The sequence below is a fragment of the Microcaecilia unicolor genome, chromosome 10, assembly GCF_901765095.1.
Source record: "Microcaecilia unicolor chromosome 10, aMicUni1.1, whole genome shotgun sequence".
NCBI classification, from domain to species: domain Eukaryota; kingdom Metazoa; phylum Chordata; class Amphibia; order Gymnophiona; family Siphonopidae; genus Microcaecilia; species Microcaecilia unicolor.
The window spans coordinates 36,020,051-36,045,159 of record NC_044040.1 but is presented as its reverse complement, the minus strand read 5'-3'; the positions used below and the strand labels follow the sequence as shown (position 1 = coordinate 36,045,159).

The window sequence follows — 25,109 nt, the reverse complement described above, 5'->3', positions numbered from 1 at the left end:
CACAGATCACTGCTCTAACCATTAGGTTATTCCTACACTTTGAATGGATGTCTATGTGACCATTGTATAACATGGATCTTCCTCTGCCACACTGACATTCATGTCCCTTGAATTTCCCTAATCAAACTTTGGAAGTCTCAGCTTGTAAAACGGATGTTCATGCTGGATGTTCATGCTGGATGGATCCTCAGGAGCTTAGTCAAGATCGGGAGGCGGGGCTGGTGGTAGGGAGGCGGGGATAGTGCTGGGAAGACTTATATGGTCTGTGCCAGAGCCAGTGGTGGGAAGCGGGACTGGTGGTTGGGAGGCGGGGATAGTGTTGGGCAGACTTATACGGTCTGTGCCAGAGCCAGTGATTGGGAGGCGGGGCTGGTGGTTGGGAGGCGGGGATAGTGCTGGGCAGACTTATACGGTCTGTGCCCTGAAGAGCACAGGTACAAATCAAAGTAGGGTATACACAAAAAGTAGCACATATGAGTTATCTTATTGGGCAAACTGGATGGACCGTGCAGGTCTTTTTCTGCCGTCATCTACTATGTTACTATGTTACATGTACATTTCTCGTATATTTTAGAACAAACTGCACGTTGGCAGTTTTTGTTCTCAAATATTAGTACCACCAGTAACATACGGACCTGGACATCCTTAATCTGAGTTGGATGTCCTTTCTAGTGCTGTTCCACATGGATAGCTACTCATTTCTTCATTCCTTCCAGCTTTCCTAATATTGATGGTCAGCCTATTCAATTTAGTTCCTTTCTGAAAATTCTGAGAGCTACAGTATTTTCAAGCCTGCACTAGCTTTTGATCTGTAAGTGGCTGCTGTTCTTAAATTTACTTTTTTGCTTTATGTCAAATCAGATCTTTCAGATCTATTCTTGACAGTGAAGCTCTACTTGTTCCACGTTATGCCATGGTTCTCAGTCACTTGGACTACTGCAATGTTCTTTATAATGGCATCCAACAATCTTTGCATAAGCAACTTCAGTTTGTGCAAAACACAGCTGCACGTCTTCTGTTTAATTTCTGTTTATCAGTTCACGTTACCCCACCTTAAAGAAGTTCATTGGCTGCTTGTAGCCTACAAACTCAAGTTTAAAGCTCCTGGAATTCAAGGCCATGAAGACTGGCTAATGTGGCTAACCTTTGGATGTTTTATGATGTCCTTATTCTCCATATTCCTGCTCACTCGCTGCAATCTCACAATGACCGCCTTCTCTTTGTACTCTCTCCATGTCGAGCCCGTGAAAAAATTACTCATCACGCTGCTATATATTGGGTCAAATTCAGCCTGCAGCAGTCAGCACCTTAAAAATCATTGACTGCCACTGGCTAAATATTGGACCTAATGTTTCTATCTAGTAGTTCAGTATGAGATATTTCAGGATGGTTAAAATCTGGTAAATTACGCCTGGTAATCCTAGTACATTTTTAACACGGTTTGTTAAAATGTTGAGTTTGTTGTTTATTTAGGGTAATTATTGTTTTTGTTATTGTGTTTTTTTTAAATTTATTGTATACTTTCTACTTCTGGACCTATTATCTGCTTTTAGCAATGCTGCCTTTTTGGTTACATTGTAAATCATAAATAAAAAAAGAAATGTGACTTGAAGCTGAGAGGTTTTGATATAGCCCAGAGACAAATATTTTACATTGAGTTATACAAGTCTGAATGAAGATTTAACACATGGGAGAAGGGGCTGGGCAGGGGAGATGGAACAAATAGATTCAGGGATATTATTACATGACGTACGTGTTTAGCATGGAGAAAATGAAGCTCATTCTAGCTCAGAGAAAGGTTTAACTGGTGCTCAGGAAAGAGGCTAAGAGAGAAAACCTGTGGAGAGCACATTTTAATAGCCCTCTTTTCTGTAGAATGAAGCTACTCACAGAGGAAGAAAAACAGCCAAGATCTCCATCTAAATGAGCTAAGATAGCAAAATGTCCCAAATTAGGCCATTTAGATTTTACATTGATGGGCTGGTAATAATGAATCCAAAATGCCTTTGTGTGGATAGAACCCATATTTTTTTTTTGTACATGTGTCATAAGAATTATTTTTCAGCATGAAAAGAAAAAAAGTTAATGTACCGTTACTTTACTGCGAATCATAAAGGCAAAAAGTCTCAATGGTTATCATTTCTGTATGCGAAAGCTGCAGAGACACTGAACCAACAAACTACAGAGTGGGCACCTTACAACACCAAAAGGAAATGTGCTATGTGCTTACCTGACGCCCGTCTGGTGAATCTGTTTATTACTGGAGCTTTAAAAGAGAGAGACAGAAAGATCTTTGTTAGAAAATTAACACATGCTAGAGGCAAAATTCACACACTTCCTGCACACAGAACTATCCTCCCAATTCTATAAAAATTGCACGTGCAAATTTGCACATGGAATTTAATTATATAACGAGCCAATCAGTGCCGATAATTGGCTTTTTAACAAGCAATTATTGTCATTAATTAGATTTAAATATAACTTGTATGTGTAAATTTAGGTGCAGGGGCCGTGACCCAAAAAGGGGGGGTAAAGAAATGGGAGGGTCATAGGCATTTCGGGGTGGATCAGGGGCATGGTTTTGAGTTACACGTGTAATTATAGAAATAGAAATGGCAGTGCAGTAAGTGTAACACTTGCTGCATGGCCATTTCTGGGGGGGGGGGGGGGGGGGGGGGGGGCCCTTTCCACCTCCTATTTCTTTTTTACATTTGTCTGATGGTTTTAAAATGAAAGTATCCAGGTTTGCAAACAATGTATGCTGAACAGCATAATTGTTTCTGTTGGTAATAACATTATATTACATTTTAATACAAATTACGGGCCCTGTTTACTAAGCTGCGGTTTAGGCGCGCTAAAAATTAGCACGAGCTAACACTAGAGACATCCATATATTCCTATGGGTGTCTCTAGCATTAGCATAAACTAAAAAAGCTAGCACACCTTAGTAAGCAGGACCCTAAATTTGTTATCCACTATTACCATAAAGTTCAAGGCGGTTTCCAATAAGAAACTGAGCATTCTCAGAGATTTAACCATTGTGTAATCTAGTCAAAACCTTTCATCTGGTTAACATACATTGCTGGAACAAGAAAGTCTTTAAAAGCTTCCTAAATTATTTTATAATACTAAGGGTAAATCTTAGAGGGCTTATCTGAGAGGGGTAGGGCCCCAGTTTTCTCTTAAGCGGCCTGCTTCCTTTCAGAAATCAAGAGGAGATGATCCCTTTGAACAGTTTGTGTTATTTTGCCAGATTGGGATGGGTTAAAAAGAAAAATACGTTGTGGTGGCGATAAGTATAAGATTGCTGCATTGACTGAAAGGGCCTGACATAAGGAATCCACACACTCAGAGGACTCAAATTTAAAACTGAATAACATTATTAAAAAATGGTTCTAGAAAAATCTAACTACAGGCCGTTGTCAAGGTCCTAATCCCCTAGACTGGCCCAGAGATGTTTTGCATATTATCATATATCGTTTCTTAATGGGGGTCCCTCTGTTGTTTCTAAATAAGAATTTTCTTAAATCCTTTCTCAAAATGTAGCATTCAATAAATGTTTTCAAATCTGTAGTCAAGCAAGCTTTAAGAAAAATGGATTATTTGCAGGCTTTGTTTGCCCAATATAAAATGATTTTAAGATTATCTGAAGACGGTTGTTTGGTCTTAAAAGCTATGCGCAAGCAACATTTTGGATAAATCTTCTGCTGATCCATTAAAAGGTATGTTCGCTTGGAAAAAAAAATCCATTTTCTCCCAGATCAATACTGTCACTGGCACTCAGCACTTAAACCCCCCTCCCCCCCACCACAAGTTCAGAAGTAGCACTACCCCTTGAAGGCTTCATTATAGACTATTACCTTATGTTCACTTATAGCAGGCAATTACTCCCTTTTCAGCTTCAGCTGCATGCCAGGCAGTCAAATTTCAGGCCATGACTCTTGGAATATGACTGCTTTGCTTACCATCCCAGTTACACCACTTCTAAAATCTCTGTTTGCAGTAAAAGACTTGAGACTCAATTACTGTTCTTCCATGAGCACCGGTTTGTTTTGCTGAAGTTAACAGAGCTAATATGAAATGTCCCTTCTCTGTCTCCTGCCCTTGTGTTTTACGATTGAAAATGTCATCAATATTAACCAGGTTAGTTTCCTCTGTCCAGGCCGTGACACTTCAGGTACACAACTTTTCAAACCATCCCGGGCTCGACATTTTGAAACATTGATCATACCAACATCATAGGTGCCAACTCTATGGCTGCAGTGGCTGCTGAGCACCTCCCAATATTGAACATGCTCCTTAATTTGTGTCGTGTTTAGCACCCCCAGTTATCCTGAAATGTTGGTGCTTTTGCCACCAATGGACCGCTCCAGTCCTCCAGGGCTGCAAAATGATACCATTTCCAGAATAACCAAAATACTCAAGTCAACTGATCAGAGGAGGGAAAAAACTTTAACATTGCCATGATTTGCGATACATATCACTTAGTTTTGAGCAAGCTGGAAATTGCACATTAAGGACTATTTCCTAAAAAGTACCTGGGGAGATCAGGACATATATAGCTGTTCACCAGTTATCATAACTATTTTTTTTTTTTTACAGGGCTTCAGCAAAGAGCTTTCTCTGTCTCTTCATACCGGGCTGAAACTGAAGTAACAGCCAGCAACTGCTGGGTAATTTCAAACTCCAGGCCAATCAGAGCCCAGTCAACAAGTTTTAAAAGTATACTGCTCACAGTACTGTTGATTCACTTCTTCACTGAGTGAAACTAAAAGAGAGCATTCACTTTTCTATAACAGCTTTAACATAAAACATTCACCACCTGCTGGCCAAACTAGAGAAATGCACTTCAAGGTTTAATCACACCCACCTATTTAGGAAATTCCTTTCCAACAAAACCACATAACCAAGAAGATCTCGGCCATCACAACACATGATCACTAAATGAACCGACCCAGGCTTGCGTCAATCTCAAACAACTTGAAACTTGCTTATCTGAGTTACTGTAAGCCACACTGAACTTACCACCAGATTGGAAAATGTGGGGTAGAAATACAGGGAAAAAAAGTAATTAAATAAATAAACTATCTCCCCTATCCCTCCTTTCCTCTAGCGTGTACATATTCTATTTCTTCAATCACTCCGCCAAAGTCCATAAAGCACTGATTCTGCATGCATGCAGTGAAAGGGCTTGAAGGCAATAAATGAGCCTCCCTGTGAAGCTTCCAGTCCCAAAGGACATTTCCTTTTGAACAGTGGCCAGTACCCCAACCCCACACACACACATACTTTGCCCCTTCACTGAAGCAGAAGCAAGGTACACACTAGAAGGTGATTGGATTCTCAGAGGACACCGATTGGTGAGGACTTATATCCTGCTGTTCGTAGAGAACATCTGTTACAGGTGAGTAACTTGATTTTATGGAATTTGTGAGTAATTTCCCTTCCTTGACCTAATGGCACCCATTGTTTTCAGAGGGTGAAAATACATTTGCTGTGAAGTCATGCATACTTTTACCAAAACAGCAGCAAAGAGGGTAGTGGGTGCCAGGGGCGTAGCCATACAATAGATTTTGGGTGGGCCTGGGCAAGAAGTGGGTGGGCACCAAGTGTTCTCCCCCCCCCCCCCCCCCCACCACCACAAAAATATGTCAGCTGGCAGGAAAATGCTTCTTTCTACTTTGGGAGTCTGAAGCAGGCATGCACTGAAAACTACTACTACTACTACTACTACTATTTAGCATTTCTATAGCGCTACAAGGCATACGCAGCGCTGCACAAACATAGAAGAAAGACAGTCCCTGCTCAAAGAGCTTACAATCTAATAGACAAAAAATAAATAAAGTAAGCAAATCAAATCAATTAATGTGAATGGGAAGGAAGAGAGAAGGGTAGGTGGAGGCGAGTGGTTACAAGTGGTTACGAGTCAAAAGCAATGTTAAAGAGGTGGGCTTTCAGTCTAGATTTAAAGGTGGCCAAGGATGGGGCAAGACGTAGGGGCTCAGGAAGTTTATTCCAGGCGTAGGGTGCAGCGAGACAGAAGGCGCGAAGTCTGGAGTTGGCAGTAGTGGAGAAGGGAACAGATAAGAAGGATTTATCCATGGAGCGGAGTGCACGGGAAGGGGTGTAGGGAAGGACGAGTGTGGAGAGATACTGGGGAGCAGCAGAGTGAATACATTTATAGGTTAGTAGAAGAAGTTTGAACAGGATGCGAAAACGGATAGGGAGCCAGTGAAGCGACTTGAGGAGAGGGGTAGTATGAGTAAAGCGACCCTGGCGGAAGATGAGACGGGCAGCAGAGTTTTGAACCGACTGGAGAGGGGAGAGGTGACTAAGTGGGAGGCCAGCAAGAAGCAGATTGCAGTAGTCTAAACGAGAGGTGACAAGGGTGTGGATGAGGGTTTTGGTAGAGTGCTCAGAAAGAAAGGGGCAGATTTTACGGATGTTGTAAAGAAAGAAACGACAGGTCTTGGCGGTCTGCTGGATATGAGCAGAGAAGGAGAGAGAAGAGTCAAAGATGACCCCAAGGTTTCGAGCTGAGGAGACAGGGAGAATGAGAGAGCCATCAACAGAAATAGAAAACGGGGGGAGCGGGGAGGTGGGTTTGGGGGGGAAAATGAGAAGCTCGGTTTTGGTCATATTTAATTTCAGGTGGCGTTGAGACATCCAGGCAGCAATGTCAGACAAGCACGCTGAAACTTTGGTTTGGATGCAAGGTGAGATATCAGGGGTAGAAAGGTAGAAAACTGAGCATGCACAGGTGCCAGTAGCATTTTCATTGCCATCAAGGGGAATTCTTCAGGTGGCGGAGCTTGGGATCCCCACCAGCTACCACTAAACGTGTGCTACTGTTGGGTGGGCCTGAGCCCAGGCCCACCTGTGGCTACGCCACTGGTGGGTGCAATAATTAGGTATTATCATTGCAAGAATGCTACAACTCCCTTTCCTCCAGGGGCTGTGAGCACTGCTTCTGCAGATGCAAGACTGACCTGTAAAAGCTTCTGTTGAATTAGTTACAAAACAATTATACCATATTTTCTATTTGATTGCCTTTTAAAAAATTGATTTTAGTGTAATATTTCAAACAGCATCCAAGAAACCTTTGTAATACAAATACAGTGACACGGAATAAGAAAAGCAAACTATTCTTCAAAGCGATGTTAATTCAGTCCACAAATAGAGGCAAAACCACAGTATCGAGAAATTTTAATTAACTTATACAAGAAATCAGCAGTCTTTCAACGATGCTAGTATTTGCCTCACTATAGAGTTATTCTGCCTAAAATAAGGAAATTGACGTTGAAACCCAAAATAAAGTAAACCCTGGGGCGGAAGGGATCAATGGAAGTCATTCTCCTCCTGGATCAAGTTCAGAACTGTATGTCACCTTGCAAGCAACACAGCTTTCAAACAGCAGCCAAAAAACCTGCCTAGCAATCTCTCAAGGGGAAAAAAACAAATTCTCCAGACTGGGCCTACATCTGCCCTGAGCTTGATTTCAACTCATACTTTGGTTTTATTTGCATTCTTTTTCACTGTTTGATTTCCATCTGTCTTGCTGTTTGCTGCATTATGGTACCACTTACTAGCTGGTCTTTATCCCACAAGCTAGTCAAACTAAGTATTAAATCTAACCCCCAACAACATATGCACATCTAAATAATGACTCTGCAGACTGATGATAAGAAAATTTGAAGCAGGAAGCTTAGATAACAAGGTGGAGGTACAAAAACAACAGATCAGTCTTAACAATATTGATTTTGCATAAGCAAAGTTTTAAAGGAACACAAAAGCTACAGCCAGCTGATAATTCTTTATTTGTGACGTCCACAAATGCCCACTGTCAAATGACTTACGTTGTTCCTCTTTGCATTGCAAAGTTGTTCTAGGGCTCTTTTACCAATGGCTTTCACCAGAAATCCAACATCTGTTTCCCTGTACTTCCACTATATTTCTTTCTATTCCCTTCCCTCCAAAAACTGTAATGATATTCTACCTGAAATTCTAGCATTAGGCATGACACTTCAAGACCCTTATTCACTCCGTCCCCCCCATGTCTACCCCACATATTTTTGAAAACAGTGATGGAAATACAAAAAATATGTGGGACAGACACAAAGGGATCCCTAAATAGAAAAAGAATAGTATGAAAACAAACTTAACATATCAACTATAAGATCATTTATGATGGGCAGGAGTAGTGCTAAGATGGCAGCTACAGCAGTGGGGAAGTGAGGCCAATTCTGGATGCACTTCTACGGTCTGTGTCCTGTATATTTATTTATTTCTTACATTTGTATTTCACGTTTTCCCACCTATTTGCAGGCTCAATGTGGCTTACATAGCGCCGTGGGGCGAAAGCCTCCTCCGGTGAAGAAACAAATATAGAATGATGTTATTTTAAATGAAATAGATATGTACAGACACATTAGGGAAACATAGAGAGGGAGGTTAAATAAAATTAATTAAGTTCATAACAAGTTTGGGTTTCTTTGAGTTGCTGGATTCAGGTAATTAAGTTGGGTCATTAGGATATGCATTTTCGAACAGGTAAGTCTTTAGTGATTTCCGGAAGTTGAGGTGGTCGTACGCATTTTTCATGGTTTTTGGGAGTGCATTCCAGAGTTGTGCACTTATATATGAGAAGCTGGATCCATGAACTGATTTGTATTTGAGTCCTTGGCAACTAGGGTGGCGGAGACTTAAATAAGAGCGTGATGATCTGATTGAGTTTCTGGTTGGTAGGTCTATGAAGTCAGACATATATCCTGAGCCATCACCATATATAATCTTATGGACCAGGTTACAAACCTTAAAAGCAATATGTTCTCTAATTGGTAGCTAGTGTAATCTTTCACGAAGGGGTTTGGCCCTATCAAATCGCAGTCTTCCAAACACCAAGCCTGGCTGCCGTATTTTGAGCAGTATATGACAAGACAGATCACAGGAACCCTATATAGGGAACATATTCCTAACCACACCCTCTCCAAAGGACATCACGCAATGTGATACCCACCAGCAAGCCTTCTTCAGAATAGCCCTCCACACACTGGAATACACTCCTCGAAAGGCTTCGCTTAACACAAGACTCTCTAAAATATGTCTTTTATATGCCTGATCAGCTTAAGTCTTTCCTAGACTCAAAACAACAAGAGAGAATTTGAAAAGTAATTGAGAATTACGGCAGCTTGTTTTCTTTTAAAGATGTTAAATTGTAATATTATATCTTCACTAGATACCTAACCCCCCCCTTCATATAGGGGTCTAATGAATCCAATTTATGTTATGAAAATTTGAATTTATCTTGTAGTAGTATGTTCCTACTGGCTGTATTTTACTTAACAGAGTGTACCTGTTTAAGTTTGTTGAAAACTCAATAAAAATGATAAAAATGATAAATCATAACACAAGACTCTCTGTATTTCAGGAAACAGGTGAAAACTTGGCTCTTCGCCCAGGCCTTTAATAAAAGAAGAAACTTGCTAGTCATACACACATGTGGTGTGACAACGGCTGCACATACTGTAACAGGTCATGCTTATCCACGCCTACCTTAGCTGAGATAATATTCAAGTACCTTTCTGACTTCAGATGCAACTTTCTTTAAACTAGTCTCCTTATTTTATAACTCCTCTTACTTTATCTTATATATCTATAGGTTTTTATCTTTGCTTACATCCTATGCTGCCTATTAAAATGTTTTATTGCATATTGTGTTGACATTGTAATGTAGCATATTATGCCATATCCTGTATTGTTATTTTGAATATTTTTACTGCTGTAAATATCTCTTGCCTATGTTTGACTTATTCTCGCTGTACACCACCTTGAGTGAATTCCTTCAAAAAGATAGTAAATAAATACTAAATAAGAAATAAGATCAGGATGGGCTGGAGTAGGCTTTGAAGGCAACTCCAGTAGTTGGGAAGTAGGGAAAGTGCCAGGCAGACTTTATGGTCTGAGCCCTGAAAATGGCATGGAAGGATCAAGAATGAATATTTTATACCACATTCAGATTTTGTGCTGTATATCTCAGTGGGGGAGGGAAAACCATTGTAACGTGGAACTTAGTAAGTAAAACGTTGTAATAATACTTTTGGATTGTTCAATAACGTCTTGATAATGAAAGTGACGGTTGAGCAGAATAGATAGACCTTATAGGCCTTTATCTGCCATCATTTATTATATTACTATGTAATATAACTCTTTTATGCTACCGCATTTATAACTCACCTAAGAATAGTGGTCAGAATTTAGAGGACAACATTCAGTGGGGCAGCTGCCACATTTAGATAATCTGATAACTTACAATATCCACTTATATTTATACCAGATTTTCATCTGGCCTGTCTGTTTAAAAAGGACCACAGGGCCATTTCTTTTTTCCACCTTTTTACCCACTGTGGCAAAAGGAGACTCTGCATGTGACAAAAACATGCACTGTTGCCAATGCAGGACTCCTTTTGCCTCAGGACCTCCCATAGCTATGACCCTGTTGAATTCTTCATCTATGAGAATGATATACAACTTCTTTACCCACTGGAGACCCACCTTTTGCATAGTATTGCTACAGATTCTTCTATGATTGATCATATTGCTTTATGACTAGCTGATAATGGCCTTAAACTCAACCTTTCTAAATGTGAATTTATGGCTTTTACTTGGAAAACTTCACTTCTGTCTTTGATCTCTCCTTCTATTGACAGTGTGATATCACCATCTTGTCAATCTATTAAAATTCTTGGAGTAGTTATTGACACATTACTAAATTTTCATTGACAAACTTCTCAGGTCACATGAGCCAACTTTTCAGAATTACTGGGGGTGCTAAGCCTAATGAAAACAATCTTTCCCTGGACACATTCAAGCAATTTTCTCAATATTGGGGGTGCTGAAGCACCCACAGCACCCACAGAGTTGGCTCCTATAAGAAATGTTTCTTTATTTTGAAACAGATTCGGTCAGTTCGTGTTTTCTTTGATTTTAAAGTGCTATGTATTCTTAATTCTTTAGTCAGTTCTAGGATTGAATTATTGTAATTCTCTTTTCCAAGATCTTCCGGCACTGCATTTAGAAAGATTGCAGTTAATACAGAATTCTGCTATTAAATTATTATAGAATAAATGCAATTACGATCATGTTATTCCTTTATTTATGGCTAAGCACTGGCTACCAGTACCTTTGTGCCTGTCTTAAAAGATGCTTGTTATTACACACCAGGTCTATTAATCTGTTATTCTTTCTAGCTCCCTAATCCCTTGTGTTTCTGCTGGATCTCTCCATTCTTTACAGCAACAACTGTTAACCATTCTTCCTACAGAAAGATCTGTTTTGACACTACACGTTCCACTGCTTTTTCTCTTATTACCCCCGCATTATGGAACTCATTAACTTTGTATATTAGATTGGAGCTTTCCTTTGTTAAATTTAAGGTTCACCTCAAAACTTGTCTTTTTGAGGAAGCTTAGATTTAACGCTAAAAAAATGCAGGATCGTGCATTTGAGCTGCAAAAACTCGAGGGAATGGCACAGTTTAGGGGATGAAGAACTTTTGTGCACGAAAGAGGAATGGGACTTGGGTGTGATCATATGTAATGATCTTAAGGAGGACAAAAAGGTATATCAGATATACCAAAGTGGCCAAAAAGGCAATGGTGAAAGCTAGAAGGATGCTTGGGTGCATAGAGAGAGGAATGGCCAGAAGGAAAAAGGAGGTGATGGTGCCCCTGCATAGGACTCTGATGAGACCTAATTTAGAATATTGTGTACAATTCTGTAGACCACACCTTCAAAAAGCTATAAACAGGATGGGGCCAGTCCAGAGGGCAGCTACTAAAATGGTCAGTGGTCTTCGTCATAAGACGTATGAGGAAGACTTAAAGATCTCAATATGTGTACTTTAGAAGAAAAGTGGGAGAGGGGAGATATGATGGAGATTTTAAATACCTATGAGGCACAAAGGCACAGGAGGCAATTGAAAGGAAGCTCTGGAATGAGGGGCTTTGGAAAAAGGTGAAAGGGGACAGACTCAGAAGTAACCTGGAAAGGGTGGTGAATTCGTGGAACGGCCTCTCGGTGAAAGTGGTCAAGACGAAAACAGGATCTGAATTCAAGAGAACTTGGGACAACTACATAGGATCTCTGATGGAGAGGATGGGATAGTAGATGGCATGGATGGCAGACTGGATAGACCATACGGTCTTTATCTGCCCACGTATTTCTCTGTTTCTGTGGCTCAGTAACACATTAGCTTTATTTACTTTGTCTTCTTTTATACAGCAGCAGGTCAGTGGCAAAACTGGTTATATACAGAGGCGTAGCTAGGTGGGTCTCCAGGGGAGTGACTACTCCCACAAACAGACTTCCGACGGCGCGGGCACTTATTTTTCACACAATCTGTCGTGTGAAAAATATGCAGCGGCGCAGTCGGCAGTCTGCTCTCCATTCCCCCCGACGCCTCAACCTGGCTACGCTTCTGGTTATATAGCCCTGTCTTATTCCCTTCCTTTTGTTCCTTAATTCATTGATGTGTCTGTTTTGTTGTAATGCTCCTTCCCTTAATTATTTCTTTTTGTATCCACTATGATTATTAGTAGAATATCCAGTATATCAAATAAAATTGAACCTTGAACCTTGACTCTCAAAAGTCAAAGAGCAGAAGCACAAAGCAGATCTCAAATTCCAAGAATCGTCCTGACAAAACATAGCAGCATATTAAGTAGGCTCCTTTATCAAACTGCAGGGCTGGCTTAACCATTGAACCAGGTGAGGTTCTGACCCAGGGTGCCAGCGATTAAGGGTGCCGAATTATCCAGCCTCTGACCTCACCTAATCTACTGGTTAACCCTTTTCTTCCCCCACCCCCAGGACCGGCACTGCTCCCTCACCTCTATCACTCCCCAACGGTCCTGTAAAGTTTATGTCAGCAGCAGCAACAGCAGCATGACAGGCTGCCTTTGGCTAGCCCATAAGTCTTTCCTCTACTGCATCCTGCCTCCTCTGATGCAATTTCCCGTGGGCGGGACGCAGCAGAGAAAAGATCCAGGGGCTGGTAGAAGGCAACCTGTCATGCTGCTCCCACTGGCGACCAACGTAAACTTTACAGGACCACAGGGGAGTGAGAGAGGTGAGGGAATAATACTGGGCCCACAGGGAGGGGGAAAGAGAGACTGGACCGGGGGGAAGAGATGCCGAACCCACAGTAGTGGGGGGGCACTGGAAGCGATGCGATGAGGGGCGCTGACAAAGCAAGTTTGCTCAGTGCACCAATATCCCTTGAGTCGGCCCTGCAAACCCTGAATCCTATCAAAACAATTCCAGTTGATTAGGATATGAAAATCACTGTTCAAGTGCAACATCAAAGAAACTCTATAGGAAAGAAGCAGAACACGCTCTGCACTTTTTATCTAAAAAGCTTATAAAATGTTATTAGAGATCACATCACAGTATAGTAATTACATACCTGACCACTAGTGTAGAACAACAAATTAAAAATATGAACAGGACTTCACTGTGTTATATTCTTTTCCTGAATGCTGTCAACAAACTCACGTTATGAAAATGGTATTTTATTTGTTGAAGAGACATATTCAGTGCCAGAAAATTATACAGTGGTAGATAAATGCACACAAGAAGATGTGATCAGCTATGTGGTCATTCTGCATAATAACATACCTCAAATTTAATATGAAGCATGAGGCCAAGCTTACGTATATGTCCAAGGAAGTTGCTTTTGCATGTACATGCTAAAATATGATGACATTGTTTGATGCCATCACTTACCAGTTTGGACAATACAATAGCTATCAGGGATTCAGATTTTCTTAGGGTGCGTTTAGATTGTCTATCCAGTATTTGATCTTGTATCTAGTCTTCCTCGGAATGATGTTGGTGGCTTGGAACTGTAAGAGAGTCTGAGAAGTCAGGGAAGTCAGAAATAGGGCCATAGATGTTAAAGATTATATAAGAGATATTGGAGATCTGTATTTCCAGAATTGTCCACCTTCCTTCAGTGTCAGAAGACTGTTTTGTAATAGTGGCTGGCAAATTTTTCCTATGGAAAATAGTGACTCCATTGCATTTGTGTTGTGCAGAGGAATATGCTGCTAATATATGTTGGTTATCTTTAAGTCTAGTGGTATCAGTTTCCAATAGGTGTGATTCCAGAATCAAAGCTATATCGAGATTAACAGATTTAAGGTATAAAAACATCTTTTTTTCTTTTGATTGGGTTGTTGCAATGTCATAAGAAAATAGTACAGAGGCACTTATGAACCAATTCCTGATCTCAAATCACCTAATGGTGCTTAGCATTTTTTCCTTTCTGAATAAGCACAGGTTCCCAGCTGTAACAAAACAATTTCTCCACCCATGAAGCCACACTATGACAGCATAGATTAATACCTTGGTGTGGGCTTAATTGCAACATCCAGCCATTACAATAATTATTGTTTTTGTCATGCATGCTACATTTGTGATTCATTTTTAGAAGTTGCTATAACCTGACTTAACTAACATTGCTTTATTTTGCTTATTTGTTTGAGATTTTGCTCACTAGTCACACATATTAAATAAGAATGTATTTCTTTAGACAAAAAGGAGGTAATTTTATAAAGTGATTTTAGCATGGGTGTTGCAATATCTGCACATAAACCCCCGAATTCTATAAAAAGTGCTACATATTGTAAGCACAAATTTGGGCATGTGCAATTTAATTAAATACACGCTAATTAGCACCAATAATTGGCATTTTAACAAGCAATTATTGACATTAATTAGAGTTAATTGACATGTACCTAAACCTCTACTACCCATACTGCAAAGGACTTAAATACAAAGCAACCTATGCATCCAGGTTCTCATATATAAGAACAAAACTATGGAACGCACTGCCAAAAGGAGTGAAAACAATCTACGACCACCTAAACTTCAGGAAATCACTAAAAACCTACTTGTTCAAAAGGGCATACCCTATTGACCCAACATAGATGCCAACACTCTGCAACACAGCAAACCCAACGATCGTATTGGACACTATTTAACCTTCCCTCTCTTTGACCCCATTGTGCCTGAAACAAACGGACCTTATTCGACCACAATATCAACTTGTATTTGTTTCTCTACCGGTCTTGGCAAACGCTTTACGGATTGGCCGCTGTCATGGACAGGATGCTGGGCTCGATAGACCCTTGGTCTTTTCCCAGTATGGCATTACTTATGTACTATGTAAGCTACATTGAGCCTGCAAATAGGTGGGAAAATGTGGGATACAAATGTAACAAATAAATAAATAACTAGATTTAGGCACAAGATCCATGCCTACATTTTACATGTGGCCCAAAAAAGGGGACAAGGAAAAGGGAGGGTCATGGGTATTTTGGGTGCATAATTTTGAGTTACACACATAATTATACAAATTAGACGTGGGCATTTTTTCATTGCTGCAAATGGCAGCGCCTAAACTTAGGCGTGACACCTGGGCATAAGCGCTATTCTATAAACCATGCCTAATTTGTAACTGCGGTTTATAGAATAGTGCTTTTTTCAATGCCACTTTTTTTTGGCACCATATATAGAATTCACCGCAAAATGGCTTTTATAAAATTAGAATTAGAAAAGTCTGGATTATAGTAATAATGTTTTAACCACATTTAAACATATAATTTTAAAATAATATTTTAAAATAACGCATGGATACACTTTTTTGTTATTGTTTTTACCACTGCATACAGAGAATGATTCACTTGTAATATAAAGTAGAATTTAAAAGGTTCAAAAACATTCTAAGCTGCTTGAATATACCAACCTACAAGGGTAGATCTATGCAGATCAGTCTCCCTTCACCTCCTCTATCACTTAGAATATTTTTGGCAAAATATTTTTTTATATGCAAATAATACGGTCGGGGACGCCCAAATCTTGACATTTAGGTTGTCCTTAGAGATGGTCGTCCCTAGACTTGGTCGTTTCTGATTTTCGGCAATAATGGAAACCAAGGACACCCATCTCAGAAACGACCAAATGCAAGCCCTTTGGTCGTGGGAGGAGCCAACATTCATAGTGCACTGGTCCCCCTCACATGCCAGGACACCAACCGGGTACCCTAGGGGGCACTGCAGTGGACTTCATAAATTGCTCCCAGGTACATAGCTCCCTTACTTTGTGTGCTGAGCCTCCCACCCCCCCCCCAAAACCTACTACCCACAACTGTACACCACTACCATAGCCCTTACGGGTGGAGGGGGGCACCTAGATGTGGGTACAGTGGGTTTCTGGTGGGTTTTGGAGGGCTCACATTTACCACCACAAGTGTAACAGGTAGGGGGGGGGGGATGAGCCTGGGTCTGCCTGTCTGAAGTGCACTGCACCCACTCCAGGGACCTGCATACTGCTGTCAGGGAGCTGGGTATGACATTTGAGGCTGGCATAGAGGCTGGGAAAAAATATTTTTAAAGTTTTTTTTGAGGGTGGGAGGGGGTTAGTGACCACTGGGGGAGTAAGGAGAGGTCATCCCCGATTCCCTCTGGTGGTCTTGCACATAGGCACCTATGTGTCTGTATGAAAGGGTAAAAATAAGTGTCTTTCTGCCCAATTAACTTAGGCACCCTGTTTTAAAATTACCCTAAGTTAAACGGTTTCAACTTAAATAATGCACATAACCCTCTCACTAATCTACTATTGATTTACATAGGAGGAAAAGACTTCAGATGCTTAACCTTTCATTGTCAATGCTCTGATTAACTTTAGAGGGTTAATGCCTTCAATATCCCACACAGAACTATTTTGCTCATGCTGTGGATATCAGGCTAGGTCGTCACTAGTCAAAAACCTCCAAATTGAATGCTGCTAATTTTGTGTTTCTATATTGTATTATATTCAAAAAGATTAGCAGCACTTATCTGAGCTGTTAGCAACAGTCTGTCAGGGGTATCCGAGAAAAGTTCAAAAAATGTAAGTTTAACCTCCGCATGTTGTTTTCCAACATTTCATGCTTTTGATGTAATCCTGATAAGTCCTGAATTATCTTACTTTGAACTTCTTGTACTCCAAACATCTTCAAGCCTAGGTCTTCTCCAGAGGTTAAATCACCCACTGAAGTCTCTTCATATTCTATAAACTTAAATGTTATATGCTCCAAGTCCTTCTCTTCTTGAAAAAGTATTTTACTTACAGATAAATCCAACTTTGTAATAGCCTGCCAGATAGTTTCAGGGGTTACCAGAATTGTTGATAAAGAACTCTCACTCTGCAGGGCCGCCGGTCTCTCTGGGAACCCCGTCAGGGCCTCTGCTGACTCCATACGCAGCCCTGACAGAGTTTCCTTGGGTCCCTTCACATGGAGCACTTGGAGCTGCAACACTGCTCCTTGCAATGTTTCCTTCCGCAGGGAACTCCGACAGGTCAACTCAATTGCTGTCTCCCGCCTGAAACCTCCACTCACAGGACAAATTCCTCCTCTCAGTACCCTTCTCCACCACCGCCAACTCCAGGCTCCGCCCATTCTGCCTCGCCTCACGCTATGCTTGGAATAAACTTCCTGAGCCCTTACGCCAAGCCCCCTCCCTACCCATCTTCAAATCCTTACTCAAAGCCCACCTCTTCAATGTTGCTTTCGGCACCTAACCTTTATACCTTTCAGGAAATCCTGACTGCCCCAATCTGACGACCCCTACTTGACTGTTTGTACATTTGTCCATTAGATTGTAAGCTCTTTGAGCAGGGACTGTCCTTCTATGTTAAATTGTACAGCGCTGCGTAACCCTAGTAGCGCTTTAGAAATGTCAAATAGTAGTAGTAGTAGTTTCCAGCAGCACACCCTCCTGCAACAGTGGAGAGCTTACAGCAGCAGGTTGTGGGGGAATACAGGCTGGATGACTTAGCGAGACACTTTCCAGAAGGGTGGGAGAGCCTCCCTCTCTCTCCACTACAGCAAGCAAGCCTCCCGTTGCTCCGTGGAAGCCGACCTGAGGAAAAGAATTGCAACACAGAAGTCTGACATATTGTGAGAGTATTCGTTAAGGAAAGTTTAGTTTTCCTCTGATGCCTGCCCGTCTCAATATAGTTTCGGCTTCACTCGAAAGGGAGCAACACGGAGGTCATCCTCCTAGTGTCTGGTCTCGGCTGCCATCTTGGGTCCTCTCCATTCTGCTTTATATTCTGAAGAACCTAGCTCGAGTTGCTGTTGAACAAGTCAATGGCATGAGTTCTTGAGAACTTCCAGTGCATTTTGTCTTTCACAATTTGAAGTCTAGTTGCAAGTAGAAAGTAGGTTATACTGTTATGAAAATAATTTTGTTCTTTTCTTCCTCCTGTTTTGAGGTTCCATCTCAATCAGAACCAAGGATGGGATCCAGAACCAAGGGTCAGACTCTATACCTCAACGGATTCTGTACCTCACCGCAAACACTTTTATTAAAAACCCAAACTCCACCCCGGCTGTCACTCTCTTCAGGGATACACTTTCTCTCTGCAACCTATTCCAATACCACTCCCCTTGGGCTGGGCCTCCTCCCACCCAGTGACGCTCCAACTCCAGCCCACTGGCAGGGACCTCCCTGAACCCAGGGCTTCTGGAATCAACTATGGTTCTAGTAATACCAGTGACGATCCTAGGTTGGCTGCCACCCGGGGCAGACGGAGCATGGAATGAGCGAAGCAGACAGGCGCGCGGCACCCCCCAGCAGGTAAAAATGCACCCAGGGGGTGTCCTTTCACCGGGGGGGGGGAGGTGTGTCCTTTCGTGGGGGGGAGGTGGCCTTTCACTGGGGGTGGGGGGTCGCGCTGCACCCGGGGTGGGGGGGCGCATCAGCGATCTGCCCCGGGTGTCAGCCACCCTAGGAACGCCACTGGCAGAAACATAGACACACACTCACTTACAATAGAAACAGACAAGACAGAACATAACAAAATACACTAGTTCTGCATCCATAAACAACCAGGAGTTAGGAAATGCCAGCTGAAGCATATCGGTTTTAACTTTCTGCCGAAAAACTAAATAATCACCTTCAACTTGAATCTCTGGAGCAGAGTATTCCACCATAGCTGAGGACGGGCAATGGAAAAAAACAAGTCCACGAATCATGCTAAACCATTGGAAGAGATGAGAGATACAACCATACATTTTCTTTTACTATATGGGCTTAGCGCATTTTAACATGGGACTTTCCTGCACGATAAGCCCATTTTTAGCATGGCAATAAAATAGGTTTTTAAAAATATTTTTGCAAGTCTTATGTTAATTTGTGCATTAGCACATGACACTTGTAAAAAATTAATGGGGGAGCACTTACAAGAAGTGCTAAGGCCCCGATTCTATATATGGTGCCTAAAATTAATGCACGGTATTTAAAATACACTTAGTATTCATGTGACTAAATCTATGCGCTACCATTTATGTCAATGAAAAGCTGGTGTAAATCCTTGCTCGTAGAGTTACACACACTGGCCCATATTTTATAACGTGCATATATTTTGGGACGCCCATGAAATTCCCATTTCTACGCCCCCTAACCACACCCCTTTTTTGCCTGTGCACATTAGAATTTAGGTGCAGTATTTTACAGAATACGCTTAGCAATGTACCTGCATAAATTCTAATTTTTGCCAATTAGTGCTCGTTATTGCTTGTTAAGAGCTGTTAACAATGCTTAACAGCTTATTAAAACAATTAATCTATACATGTAGTTATAGAATATGCCTAGATTTAAGCACATAATCGCGTGTAACTTTAGGCGCCCTATATAGAATCTGGGGGTGCATGAGTACATAACTATTGCCATACTGGGAAAGACCAAAGGTCCATCAAGCCCAGCATCCTGTTTCCAACAGTGGCCAATCCAGATCACAAATACCTGGCAAGATCCCAAAAAAGTACAAAACATTTTATACTGCTTATCCCAGAAATAGTAGATTGTCCCCAAGTCCATTTAATAACGGTCTATGGACTTTTTGTTTAGGAAGCCGTCCAAACCTTTTTAAAACTCCGCTAAGCTAACCACCTTTACCACATTCTCTGGCAACGAATTACATGTTGAGTAAAGAAAAAGTTTCTCCGATTCGTTTTAAATTTACTACATTGTAGCTTCATCGCATGCCCCCTAGTCCTAGTATTTTTGGAAAGCGTGAACAGACGCTTCGCATCTACCCGTTCAACTCCACTCATTATTTTATAGACCTCTATCATATCTCCCCTCAGCCGCCTTTTCTCCAGGCTGAAGAGCCCTAGCCGCTTTAGCCTTTCCTCACAGGGAAGTGCTCCCACATTAACTCAGGGTTAGCCAGTTGGTGCATGCTTATGCAAACACGCTAGCTGGTTAATGCTTCCATGCCACCTCCAAACAATATTTAAAATAAAATAACGCATGGTTAGTGTACAGAAAAAAGGATATCATCACAAAATACTTTAGTACTTTTTGCAGCAAGTGCTTCCCACATGCTAAGCACGTTAGGGGTTAATGCCCTTTAGTAAAAGGGCCCCGTGAAGAGAAAAAAACCTGGGTAGTTGTGAATGAAGGGTCATGGCACCATAGCTCAATAGAGGCATCTTCTGATTGAGCTGGAAGATAAAAGGAGCAGGAGGAAACTGTTGAGCCAAAAATGTGATGGGTAAAATAATACTGATCAGAGATCATAAGCATAAGCTCTCACTAGTTCAAATATCTGCTCATGGGTTGGGTTTACTTGACTCAAGACTGCTGATCACATTAATGTGAATTTAATAAGCCAATGTTTAATTTAATATAATATAAAGTACATTTTTATATAACCACCACAATCTCATAAGCTCAGGGTAGACTATGAAGTAAATGTACAATAATATAAACGGTATTCAATCCATACAAGATGTCTCAAACTCCAACTAGCAATAAGCAAATGATATGATCTTTTCACTTATTTAAAGCAGTGCTTGAGCTGAGAGTTAAAAATAAAGAAAAGCATTATATTTCTTTCTTCAGCAGACCAATACTGCTGTGGCCTGTACCTATTTTCCCCAATTTAGGGGCCCTTTTGCAGTTGTGTTAAGTGCTATTGCGTGCTTAATGGAGGCAAAATGGCACAATGAAGGATGCACTAAAATATTTTGCGTTATTTATTTTATTTATTAGGATTTATTTACTGCCTTTTTGAAGGAATTCACTCAAGGCAGTGTACAGCAAGAATATGTCAAACATAAGCAATATTCAATTACAGCAATACAAATATTCAAACAACAGCACAAAGTACGGCATAGCATGCTACATTATAATGCCAATACAATACACAATAAAACATTTTAATAGGCAGCATAGGATGTAAGCAAAGATTGGAACATACAGATTGATAAGCTAGAGTAACAGGAGTAATAAGCACGCGGTATTTATTTTTTTTTTAATTTGGGTGGGGGGAGGAGGAGTGTTAAGGGCGGAGAATGGGTGTGGACATGCAATTTAGCTAGGGCCTCTTTTACTAAACCGTGCTAGTGATTTCCGGCGTGGCAATGCTGACTAAGCCCATTCACTTTGAATGGGATTCATCGGCATTGCCGCGCAGGAATCACTAGTGTGGTTTGGTAAAACTGGCCCCTAGTGCAATGAAATAACCACCTCGATAACAGGTTAGTGCATCCATAGCACAGGAGTCCTTAGTGTCTCCTGAATAGGAGGCAGTAAGAGCTCCCATGTTAATTTTTTTCAGTGTCCACGCGTTAATGTTAATATTAGCGCATGGCCAGAAAAAGATATAATTGAAAGGGGCCAAATTTATGGCTGCAGCTTAGCATATGGGAAAGTCACTCATTAAGACATGCTAAGCCCATTTACTAGTGAAGCTTAGTGAAAGGGCCCCTTAATGTATATAAATGAACCAGTGATAAAGCTTGCCAGGGGTACATGAAGGTGGGGTTTATGACTGTTCATTTCAGTTCATTTATAATATTTGATATTCACTGTTACTATACAAATATCTCAAAGTATTTGATATATTTTTAAAAATATGATTTTCATTTTTTCTTAGTACTTGGATCACTGTTTACTGGACAAAGTGTATAGAGAATAATATTTCCTCTTTAATTTAATTAGTACAGTTTTTTGATTTCCTGAATATTTCCATTACATTTATGTTAGCAATGTAAATGTAAAATGATATAAAGTATAAAATAAAATAAAAAGACATACATGGGCCAATATTCAATATATATGCAACAAGGCACTGAATATAATTGACTGTAGAGACGTCCTTCAACTTACTCTGCTGTCCAGATTTGTCCTGTAATAGCCAAATGATTTTAATTTGCTACCGTTCAAAGATAGATCACCTTGTCCTAATTGTGATTTTTGTTTATCTACTTTTGATATTCCATCACTGGGCTCCTACAACTTTATAAAGAGTTGAGGTCAGATTTATTTTCCAAGAAGTCAAGTAGTATGATTCTAACTGAACTCAGTTTTTTTGAATTTGATCCTGCATCCAACTTGGAGTCCGTGCAGCTCCCAAAGAATGGGTAACTCATGTTCTGGGCTTTAGAATCAGTAGGCTTGCAAGTTATTGTTTTATGGTCTCACATGAGCGTCTATTCTAGTCAGGAACCTAACTATAATTAAAGAGCCCTTTTATTAAAGTGGACACGATCAGCATTTCTTTTGCAGGTTGTGCATTAAAATGTCCATTACCGCAAGGTACCCTGGTCACAGCGTAGATGCACTTACTGCTTCCTAGTAAGGAGACACCAGTGGACCCATGTTGACTGAACATAAGAGTAGCCATACTGGGTCAGACCAATGGTCCATCTAGCCCAGTATCCTGTTTTCCAAGCAGTGGCTAAGCCAGGTCACAAGTACCTGGCAGAAACCCAAATTGTGGCAACATTCCATGTAGAACCCCAAAGAATAGGAAGATTCTGGAATCCTAAAGAGTGACAAGATTCCATGCAGAATCTCAAAGAGTAGCAACATTCCAAGTAGAACACCAAAGAATAGCAAGATTCTGGAATCTTAAAGAGTAACAGGATTCCTTTCAGAATCTCAAAGAGTAGCAACATTCCATACTACAAATCCCAGGACAAGCAGTTGCTTCCCATGTCTGTCTCAATAGCAGACTATGGACTTTTCCTCCAGGAATTTATCCAAATCTTTTTTAAACCCAGATACACTAACCGCAGTTACCACATCCTCCGGCAAAGAGTTCCAGAGTTGTGCACATTAGACCATAACATAAGAACAAACATAAAAGCAAATTTTGGGGTTAGCATGTGGTAGCTGCCATATGCTAACTGCAGTATACTCTCCACTACAAAATGCCCCTAGGGCCAGATTCTATATATGGCACCTAAAAAATCCGTGCAGTAAATATTTCCACCTAAGCGTATTCTATAAGCAGCACCTATATTTAGGCATGAGATATAGAATACACTTAGGTGGAAATCCTAGCACCTAACACAATGCGTGTTCATTTAGGCCAAGGAAAACATGGCTTAAATCCCTGTGTGTAGATTTATGTGCAGTGGGCCATATTCTATAACAATGTGCGTAAATTTGGGAATGCCCATGAAATGCCCATTCCCACGCCCATAGCCATGCCCCTTTTATACTGCGTGCATTAGATTTCGGTGCAGTTCATTACAGAATATGCTTAGCGAATTGTGTGTGTAAATTCTAATTATTGCCAATTAGTTCCCATTATTTTTTTGTTAAGTGCTGTTATCAATGCTGATTAGCTTGTTAAGCCAATTATGTTATGTGTGTTGTTATAGAATATGCCTAGATTTGGGGTGGATCTCTAGGCGCTCTATATAGAATCCAGGGGTTAGTACATCAAGGAGCACTTGCAAATTGTAAAAATAACACAAAAAGCAGATTAACCTGTGCCAATTCGCATGTTAACCCCCAGATTCTGCATGTGCGTCCAACTAAATTGGTTGAGTCTATTAGTGCCAATAATTGGGTGCTAATTGGCACTATTGGATTTGGGCACACATCTTACTACACACTATTCTATAACAATGTGATCCCAAATCCCATAGCATGCAACCCGAAAGGGGGCATGGTCATGGGAAGTGCATGGGCAAGTCAGGGGCATTCCTACAATTTGCATGTAATGTTATAGAATACTGTGGATGTCCGCCCAAATTGGGCACCAGAGGTGCAAGTCCTGGCACCAAACTTGGCCCTCAATGCTATTCTATAATGGGTGCTCATCTTTGAATACCACTGATCGCCGATTGTTTTCGGCACTGATTTTTGAGTGTCATTTACTGAATCTAGCCCTAAGTGCCTAATGCACTTTAGAAAAAGGACCCCTAAGTTTGTTGTGAGGTTTGTCATTGCTATTTATCTACAGAGAAATAGAGAACAAACCTTATACTACTTTCAAAGGTCACGCTTGTAGTGGTTGAGTCAAAAAGTAGGTGGTACATCAAGAACCCTCAACAAACACTCTCTCTCTATTTGTCCTGTCCCTACATTAACAACTCATGGTGGTATCTCTCTCCACCTTTCCTGCCTCCTCGTCTTCATCCCTGTCAACATCCTTCTATATTACCTATTTGCATTGTAGTCTCTTTACTTTTGCTGGTGGGACTACATCATCATGCCACTGATGGTATCCAGTCATTATTTAATAGTCTACCTTCACTGAAAATTTGTTCTTCTAATTTTACTTTTCCAAAACTTCTTAGACTATGTGGTATTTTTGTTAAATAATGATTTTTAAGAGATCATTCCATCATTGTGTAAAATTAATATAGTTAGTATGAGAATGGGCAATCAGTTGATACCGCCATGTAGTTCAGTGTCCTTCTTGAAACACTTCTTCAGACTAAATCTGATAGAAGAGTTTGGTGGTTGTAGTCAGCTCTTGTGATAGGCATAAAAACCCTTTGAATTTGCAAAACAGGATGGCAACAAAGGGCTGCTCTTTAAAAAAAAAAAAAAAGCAGTAAAAGAAATAGGACTGTAGAAGCCTCTCCATTCTGTAAATTCCAGTCTGCTGTCAAGCAGTATGTGTTAAGCAATCAATCAAAGGCATTCACTTTACCATGCTAGGCTACCATATAAATGTGATTGACATATTTCTCGAGGGCACTGATTGCCAACCCTTCTGTTCATGTTCTACCACAAAGATCAAACAGAATCACT

At 40.7% G+C, this 25,109-nt stretch overlaps 1 protein-coding gene across 1 annotated transcript in view; it reads right to left on the bottom strand.

Moving 5' to 3' along the window:
- PRKAR2B (protein kinase cAMP-dependent type II regulatory subunit beta) overlaps positions 1 to 25,109 on the bottom strand; it is a 129,543-nt gene that overhangs the window by 85,462 nt on the left and 18,972 nt on the right. Inside the window, exon 2 of the mRNA XM_030216469.1 lies at positions 2,231 to 2,291. Within this exon, the coding sequence (XP_030072329.1) occupies positions 2,231 to 2,291 (61 nt within the window). The remainder of the gene's footprint in view (positions 1 to 2,230; positions 2,292 to 25,109) is intronic.